The sequence below is a fragment of the Xenopus tropicalis genome, chromosome 5 (genome assembly GCF_000004195.4).
Source record: "Xenopus tropicalis strain Nigerian chromosome 5, UCB_Xtro_10.0, whole genome shotgun sequence".
NCBI lineage: Eukaryota > Metazoa > Chordata > Amphibia > Anura > Pipidae > Xenopus > Xenopus tropicalis.
Genome location: NC_030681.2, coordinates 9,058,302 through 9,067,925, shown reverse-complemented (window position 1 = coordinate 9,067,925; position 9,624 = coordinate 9,058,302). Strand labels below are relative to the sequence as shown.

General features: G+C 49.5%; 1 protein-coding gene across 4 annotated transcripts in view; it reads left to right on the top strand.

Annotated features, from left to right (window-relative positions):
* Window positions 1-8,872: 8,872 nt before the first annotated feature.
* Window positions 8,873-9,624, top strand: part of capn2 (calpain 2) — a 38,676-nt gene continuing 37,924 nt past the window's right edge. For 2 of the 4 annotated variants that reach the window (XM_031901618.1, XM_031901617.1), the window contains exon 1: window positions 8,873-9,325. In XM_031901618.1, coding sequence (XP_031757478.1) covers window positions 9,089-9,325 — 237 coding nt within the window. In that variant the 5' untranslated portion in view covers window positions 8,873-9,088. The remainder of the gene's footprint in view (window positions 9,326-9,624) is intronic. The other 2 variants (XM_031901616.1, NM_001005446.1) reach the window with 2 other exon arrangements.

The window sequence follows — 9,624 nt, the reverse complement described above, 5'->3', positions numbered from 1 at the left end:
CTGGGAGAAGCTGGATGATGCTGGGGGGGAACTGAAGGATGCTGGGGGGGAGCTGCAGGATGCTGGAGGGGCCTGAGAGGCCCCATGATTTCTGATGACAGCCCTGCACGTAAGGCTGGCCTGGCCCATCTGTAAGTTAATGTGGCCCCTGAGCCAAAAAGTCATCTGCATTGGTTAGTGTATCAGTCCCAGGGGCATAACGATAGAGGGAGCAGACCCTGTGGCTGCTGTAGGGCCTGGGACATATAGGATATGTAATTCAGTTTTAATGTATATTTATGAAAAGTATTTTATTGCTGAGTGTATAAGGGTTCTAAAGTGTGTTGGCTGTGGGGCCCAGTAAACTGTGCTGCGTCTGAAAAGGAATTTGCTTGGAATTATTCTTGAAGAAGAGTTGGGAGCCCTTAATGAAGGAATTCCGTAATGGAATGCACCGGGGGGGGGGGAAGCACCGATTTCCCCACCCCCAAATGACAGCACTACCCGCCCCCCAACCTAAAGGCCAATATTAATAGATAAGAAAGGTGGCAATCATAGGTGGGGGTGTGAGGGGCCAGTTAGTAGCAGGTGGCAGGAGTCTTGGTGGGAAAGGACAAAGGCACCAGTGAGTATTGAGAAGCAAGAAGCATAGGTAATGGCTGTGGTTTAGCTCTTCTTAAAGGAACAGTAACACTAAAAAATGAAAGAGCTTTAAAATAATAAAAATATAATGCACTGTTGCCCTGCACTGGTAAAACTGGTGTGTTTGCTACAGTAACACTACTATAATTTATATAATAAGCTGCTGAGTAGCCACGGGGGCAGCCATTCAAGCTGGAAAAAAGGAGAAAAGGCACAAGTTACATAGCAGATAACAGATAAGTTCTGTAGAATACAATAGTGTTTTATCTGTTATCTGCTATGTGCCTGTGCCTTTTCTCCTTTGAATGGCTGCCTCCATGGCTACATAGCAGCTTATTTATATAAATTACAGTAGACTTTCTAAAGTAAACACACAACTTTTACCAGTGCAGGGCAGCAGCATATTATATTTTAGTTACTTTTATACACTTTCATTTTTTGGTGTTACTGTTCCTTTAACTGTGTATCACTGGCAATAATATCTATCAAATCCAGCTGCTGTTCCACGTGGGGATTGGATTTTAGCAAAAACCATGAAGGGACATACTGTTGCTTATTCTTTAAACCCATAAAGTGTAGGAGTTTCTTTTGGTTAAAAAAAAGACGGCAGAAATAATACCCCTTTATAATTATACTTTGTTCTGCAGCCTTTACTGCACTTTCCCAGCATGCTCTGGGGCTAGCGAGGTGCCAAGTGCAGGCTGCCCGCAGGTTCCCTATCTCTGCTGCCCAAGAGCAAGTGGAAGGAGGGGGGAGCGGGGCAGTTTGGGGCGGGGAGGGGGTGACTCAGCTGGAAAACTTGTGCACACAGTGAGCTGCACTGACAGCAATGAGAGCCAACAATCCATATACACAATCCTGTGTGGGGTTTCTGGGGGGAACACAGACAGTTCATAGTGTAGCACCCCCATAGCAGGGGCACACACAGTGGGGGGGAGAGGTGGGGACGGGGGGGGGGCTGGACCGCAGGATCCGCTTCCTCTATTGCTGCATATAAATCTCTGCTCCACGCTGGCTCTCAGGTAGCAAAGTGGGCCGGAAGTGGGGATTTATAGCAGGAGGACCGTCAGGGTGGGGTGCCGGCCTAGTCAGTAAAATACCAGCCAGGACCTAAAAATATCACTAGACTGAGGTGCTGAACTCTCTCAGTGAGCAGAATATCCTTGTTATTCCCACCCGCAATCCTAGGAAAAGCACCCCATACTGGGAGATGTATGGCACAGCCTCGGCCTGCTCGGGTGCAGAAATGGTGTGTGCAAGAGCCTGAGCTCAGTGTGCACAAAGGCTAATAATGAGGATCCATGAGAGCCAGAGGCAGCTCTAGAGAAGCAGCTGCAGAATGGAGCCCAGAGGGGTCCGACCACATTCCACTAGTGTCAGGACACGTCTGTAGTACAAGTGCTGCTGCGGCACTGGGAGTGACACCCGCTACTGCACCCTGAAGCACCGAGTGTGTAAGGAGGGAGCCGGCACCCATGGCATTTACACACTCTCTCTATTTGCACAGTGGCACACAAGAACCCACGGCACACACGATACCAAGGGAAGTAGAGTGGAGAAGAAGCCGCACCTTTATGTGTCCAATAGAAAAGGAAGAAGGGAATAGAAGGTGTTGGCACAATGTAGGGAACAACAGAAGCAAGAAGAGCCGGGGCAGACCCCCATATGTAATATATGGCACTAAGTTTGCCCACGAGCAGTAACTCATAGCAACCAATAAGATATTTGCTTTTAAACAGACAACAAGTATTTGCTACCTGCTGATTGGTTGCTATGGGTTACTGCTCCTGGGCAAACTTAGTGCCTTTTATTACATAACCCCCTAAGTGCCTTGTCTGTTAAAACCATGAATAACTGCACAAGAGCTGTGTTTCCATTAATTTCCTTGGGTTCCCCGCCCAAATTTTGGGTATGACAAGTCATTAGCTCATATCAGGGTCACTGACAGAATAGTCTAGACTGAGTACATTTCTGTGGGTTTCCAGAGATTCTGGAGTATGGGTGTATATGGGAGTATGGGTATATATGGGAGTATGGGTATATATGGGAGTATGGGTATATATGGGAGTATGGGTATATATGGGAGTATGGGTGTATATGGGAGTATGAGTATACGTGGGAGTATGGGTGTATATGGGAGTATGGGTAGATATGGGAGTATGGGTGTATATGGGAGTATGGGTGTATATGGGAGTATAGGTATATATGGGAGTATGGGTATATATGGGAGTATGGGTATATATGGGAGTATGGGTATACGTGGGAGTATGGGTGTATATGGGAGTATGGGTATATATGGGACTATGGGTGTATATGGGAGTATGGGTGTATATGGGACTATGGGTATATATGGGAGTATGGGTATATATGGGAGTATGGGTGTATATGGGAGTATGGGTGTATATGGGAGTATGGGTGTATTTGGAAGTATGGGTGTATATGGGAGTATGAGTATACGTGGGAGTATGGGTGTATATGGGAGTATGGGTATATATGGGAGTATGGGTGTATATGGGACTATGGGTATATATGGGAGTATGGGTGTATATGGGACTATGGGTATATATGGGAGTATGGGTATATTTGGGAGTATGGGTGTATATGGGACTATGGGTATATATGGGAGTATGGGTGTATATGGGACTATGGGTATATATGGGAGTATGGGTATATATGGGAGTATGGGTATATATGGGAGTATGGGTATATATGGGAGTATGGGTATATATGGGACTATGGGTATATATGGGAGTATGAGTATATATGGGAGTATGGGTATATATGGGACTATGGGTATATATGGGAGTATGGGTATATATGGGAGTATGGGTATATATGGGAGTATGGGTGTATATGGGACTATGGGTATATATGGGAGAATGGGTATATATGGGAGTATGGGTATATATGGGAGTATGGGTGTATATGGGAGTATGAGTATACGTGGGAGTATGGGTGTATATGGGAGTATGGGTATATATGGGAGTATGGGTGTATATGGGACTATGGTATATATGGGAGTATGGGTGTATATGGGAGTATGGGTATATATGGGAGTATGGGTATATATGGGAGTATGGGTGTATATGGGAGTATGGGTATATATGGGAGTATGGGTATATATGGGAGTATGGGTGTATATGGGAGTATGAGTATACGTGGGAGTATGGGTGTATATGGGAGTATGGGTGTATATGGGAGTATGGGTGTATATGGAAGTATGGGTGTATATGGGAGTATGAGTATACGTGGGAGTATGGGTATATATGGGAGTATGGGTGTATATGGGACTATGGGTATATATGGGAGTATGGGTATATATGGGAGTATGGGTGTATATGGGAGTATGGGTGTATATGGGACTATGGGTATATATGGGAGTATGGGTATATATGGGAGTATGGGTGTATATGGGAGTATGGGTGTATATGGGAGTATGGGTGTATATGGGAGTATGGGTGTATATGGGAGTATGGGTGTATATGGGAGTATGGGTGTATATGGAAGTATGGGTGTATATGGGAGTATGGGTGTATATGGGAGTATGGGTATATATGGGAGTATGGGTGTATATGGGACTATGGGTATATATGGGAGTATGGGTATATATGGGAGTATGGGTGTATATGGGAGTATGGGTGTATATGGGAGTATGGGTGTATATGGGAGTATGGGTGTATATGGGAGTATGGGTGTATATGGGAGTATGGGTGTATATGGAAGTATGGGTGTATATGGGACTATGGGTGTATATGGAAGTATGGGTGTATATGGAAGTATGGGTGTATATGGGACTATGGGTGTATATGGAAGTATGGGTGTATATGGAAGTATGAGATGTCTGCGTTACAAGCAAGTGTAGGTGTGAACACATAAAGCTGTAATTACATCTCTGTCTCCCATGCAATTGGCCATAAGGCTCCCTGGGGCTGTGTGTGTTCTGGTAACATTCACTCAGCAGAAATAGTTCCTATTTGTCTGTCAGCATTACCTGCGCCACGGGGCAGCTAAAGGGCCACTAGGTACTGACATTGCCAAGCAGCATGGGGCTGAGTATAGGGGGCACTAACATGGCCGAGGCTATGGGAAGACTTGGGGGGTGCTTATTCTAATTACATGTACAATTCTATCAGGCGTTGCTATCTGCGTCCAACTGGCCAAAGCCCCAGAGATATTGTATCATGCCCCCTGCACTAGGCTGCTCCTGCTTAGGGGCTTATAACACAATAGGGGGGCAAGGGAAGTTGACGAGAAAGGTCGTGGACGGACAGACAGGGGCAATAAGGGCAACCCCAATAGGGGAAGCAGCATAAAGTGCAAAAAGTGTATTCAGACATTTTTATGTTTTCCTGGGGTCCTGAGTTGCTGCACGTCTGCGCTTTAGGCAGTGATTTATTTAAAAAGGGCCTGAGGTGGCACATAGGGGGCACTCTTACACCCTAGTGCCCTTCTGTCCCAGGGGGGAGAGTAAATGACCAATGGATGCAAGGCTGAAGCTGCTGCCTGAGCCAGTAACACTTTAATTGGAGCTGAAGGGACAAACACAAAGAGAAATGGGGCAATTACTGAAATCTTATAATAAGGGAAAGTGACAATCAAAAATGGATGAATATCTCTAAGCTGAGATCTGAAAACTTAGTTAATACAGTTAATAAATGTGGTTTTTAAAGATTGATCCTAATGGTCGGATCTTCTCAAGCCTCAAAAACACCACTTGAAAGAAAACAAACCCGTTCTGCCAGTTATTAATCCTTATGTATTCCTAGCTCTCAGCAGGAAATAGCAGCAGCCTGGGCCTGGGTATAAATTATATATATATACACTATATTATACAGGCCCCGGGCTGGCAATCTGTGGGCACTGGGAATGCCAGGGGGGCTGTAAGGTGCCACAGACAGTCACTATTTATTGGGCTGGGGGGGCTGTTTGTGCCTCTGGGTACTGGGAATGCCAGGGGGGCTGTAAGGTGCCACAGACAGTCACTATTTATTGGGCTAGGGGGGCTGTTTGTGCCTCTGGGTACTGGGAATGCCAGGGGGGCTGTAAGGTGCCACAGACAGTCACTATTTATTGGGCTGGGGGGGCTGTTTGTGCCTCTGGGTACTGGGAATGCCAGGGGGGCTGTAAGGTGCCACAGACAGTCACTATTTATTGGGCTGGGGGGCTGTTTGTGCCTCTGGGTACTGGGAATGCCAGGGGGGCTGTAAGGTGCCACAGACACTCACTATTTATTGGGCTGGGGGGGCTGTTTGTGCCTCTGGGTACTGGGAATGCCAGGGGGGCTTTAAGGTGCCACAGACAGTCACTATTTATTGGGCTGGGGGGGCTGTTTGTGCCTCTGGGTACTGGGAATGCCAGGGGGCTGTAAGGTGCCACAGACAGTCACTATTTATTGGGCTGGGGGGGGGCTGTTTGTGCCTCTGGGTACTGGGAATGCCAGGGGGGCTGTAAGGTGCCACAGACAGTCACTATTTATTGGGCTGTGGGGGCTGTTTGTGCCTCTGGGTACTGGGAATGCCAGGGGGGCTGTAAGGTGCCACAGACAGTCACTATTTATTGGGCTGGGGGGGCTGTTTGTGCCTCTGGGTACTGGGAATGCCAGGGGGGCTGTAAGGTGCCACAGACAGTCACTATTTATTGGGCTGGGGGGGGCTGTTTGTGCCTCTGGGTACTGGGAATGCCAGGGGGGCTGTAAGGTGCCACAGACAGTCACTATTTATTGGGCTGGGGGGGCTGTTTGTGCCTCTGGGTACTGGGAATGCCAGGGGGGCTGTAAGGTGCCACAGACAGTCACTATTTATTGGGCTGGGGGGGGCTGTTTGTGCCTCTGGGTACTGGGAATGCCAGAGGGGCTGTAAGGTGCCACAGACACTCACTATTTATTGGGCTGGGGGGCTGTTTGTGCCTCTGGGTACTGGGAATGCCAGAGGGGCTGCTGTAAGATGCCATAGACAGGCTGGGGGGGTCTGTTTGGGCCTCGGTGTACTGGAAATCCCAGGGCCTATTTTGATCCCAGTCTGGGCCTGATATTATATTTACACTCACATAAAGGGAAAGGCTCATTTTCAGGGTGAGGTTAGAGCTTCAGTTTCACACAGACGATATAAGGTAAAAAAAAACTAAAATCCCTAAAGCGAGTGGTAACCGGGGCCCCTGGCATTGCGTAACCCCCTTTACCATTACGACCGAGGGCACTGGCTCCTTTTACACGGACACATTGCACTTAATAGAATGTATTTCATGTACCAACAGAGCTGCCTTACAGCGAGTAACTACACAGCGAGTAACTACACAGCGAGTAACTACACAGCGAGTAACTACACAGCGAGTAACTACACACCCTGCCCCGGGGCCACATCCGTCCCTGCCCCATATCTCTGCATTAGTGACTGAGGCAGCCTGGGGAGGGACACTTACAGCACAAGCAATTATCTGTCTGACAGAACAAAAAAACATTCTCCATTTCCATTTCTGAAATGCCCCGTCCATTATAGAAAGAGTCCTATGACCCCCAGCAGGAAGGCTGCTGTATAATTCCCCATGTACAACAGCTGTAGGAAGCAGGATAGCCAAACACACTCAGTATGCATTACATGCAGGGTCGGACTGGGGGGTGCAGGGCCCATTGGGGCTACCGCATTGAGGGGCCCCGCACCCCCCATGGAACCTCCCCCTGCTGAACACCCCTAGCCCCCCCCCCGCCCGGTGACTTCCCCTGAATGCGCGTATGTGAAATGCATCAGGGGAGGACATCGCTGGCCAGGAGAAGCAGCAACAGCGTTGTGTCTGGGCTGCTGGGACCCACCAGGGCTGGGGACCCAGTCCAACCCTGATTACATAGAAATGTTCAATGGTTTAAAAGATATTTGCAAATGTTATTGGTATTAAATGTAGTCTGCTATTTATTCTCTGCACTGCAAGCTCCGACTCCTGAAACAATGTAACAAAAGCCAGCTGATTCTGAGACCTGGAAAAGAACGGATTTTTAACAACATTGTTGTTGAGTCAGATCCACAGAACAGAAAGGGACAGACTGCATCACGTCAAAAAATTAAATATTTTTTTATTTGTGATTTAGCTCCGTTTGTATCTTAAACCCATACAGCAGGGGTCCTCAAACTACGCCCCCCCAAGGTTATTTACCCGGCCCCGACCCCTGGCTACTACCTGTCTGCCTCAGCGTGGTCCTCGGCCCCAGTGAGTCACGTCACCACGTCCCACCGGCCAGTGTCGGACTGACCCACCAGGATACCAGGAAAACTCCCGTGGGCCCAGGGTGTCAGTGGGCCCTCCTGCTCCTGACCATTTGGCCAACTTCATGGCCATTTCCTATTTCTGAGTGGAAACAAAGGGGAGAAATAGATGGAAGGATAGAGACTAGTGTGTAAATAAAAGAGACTGGGAGAATAAAGAGGTTGGTGAGGAAAGGGGGGAAATAGTTTGGAGAGTGGGCCTATGGTCTAAGGGGTTCTGGTGGGCCCCTGGGGTTCCAGTCCGACACTGCCACCGGCCGACGTTACTGACGCTCCATAGCTTGAGGACTAACTATTGTTCGGCCCCCCAAGAGTCTGAGGGACCGTGAACTGGCCCCCATGTTTAAAAAGTTTGAGGACCCCTGCCATACACAAAGGAACGACCGCCAAATGCAAACACTGAGTAAAGTCACTGCCTAATGAAAGAGAACGCCATTCTAAGCAACTTCCCAATATGTGAATGGCACTTTTCCACAGGTTTCAAAGTTATTTATTGTTATAGAAAGCAGTGTGTGTTCTGACTCCTGAGACATAATAGCAGAAGCCAGCAGGTGAGCAGCCCTGGAGTCAGAACCAGCAGAGTGGGCGGGTCCCTGCTCTCAGTAGCAATTACATTCACAGATAACTTTTGTAACCATCAGAGTAATGAACGGATATAGGGAATTTGCTTTTAACTTGAAAATCAGTTTTTGGAGTATTTTCCCTTTAATCTCCCCTCACCACACGTCATCCAATAAAATGGCTTCTGTCTCACACAATTGGGCTACAGAGTTTCACTGTGAGTGAGGGCAGGGGGTAGCAGCCCATTCTCCTGCATACAGAGGTGTTTGTGGCCCTTTAGTTGGCCGGGGGCCAGTGGGAGATGGGCCAGTGAGTGAGTGAGTGAGTGAGTGAGGGGGGCCAGTGAGTGAGTGAGTGAGTGAGGGGGGGCAGTGGGAGACGGGGCAGTGAGTGAGTGAGTGAGTGAGTGAGTGGGGGGGGGGGGGGGCAGATATTAGTGCAGAAGGGACACACCCTGGAGCTGATGTGAAGCTGCTGCCTGAGAGGAGGCGGGGCCTGTGAGGAGGCGGAGCCTGGAGTCTCTGCGCTGCCGCTGCTCTGCCCCCTCCCTGCTGCTCCCTCACTGCTGCCTGGGTGTGCCCGCTGCTGCTACTCTGTGCCCGGGTATAGTGTGCCAGTCTGTATAGGAGCCTGTGGCCTCCTCCTGCGCCGAGATGAGCGGGGTGGCTGATAGGCTGGCCAAGGAGCGGGCACTGGCAAGTGGCCTTGGCACCAATGAGAAGGCGCTGCCCTACCTGAGCCAGGACTATGAGGCGCTGCGCAATGAGTGTCTCCAGTCTGGGACCCTGTTTAAGGACCTCAGCTTCCCGGCCATCCACTCCTCCCTGGGGTTCAAAGAGCTGGGGCAGCATTCGGCCAAATGCCAAGGGGTGGTATGGAAGAGACCCAAGGTGAGTGCCAGCTGGGCAGTGAGGGGGGTATGGGGAGTGCAAGCTGGGCAGTGAGGGGGTAAGGGCAGTGCCAGCTGGGCAGTGAGGGGGGTATGGGGAGTGCAAGCTGGGCAGTGAGGCGGTAAGGGCAGTGCCAGCTGGGCAGTGAGGGGGTAAGGGCAGTGCCAGCTAGGCAGTGAGGGGGTAAGGGCAGTGCCAGCTGGGCAGTGAGGGGGTAAGGGCAGTGCCAGCTGGGCAGTGAGGGGGTAAGGGCAGTGCCAGCTGGGCAGTGCCAGCTAGGCAGTGAGGGGGATATGGGC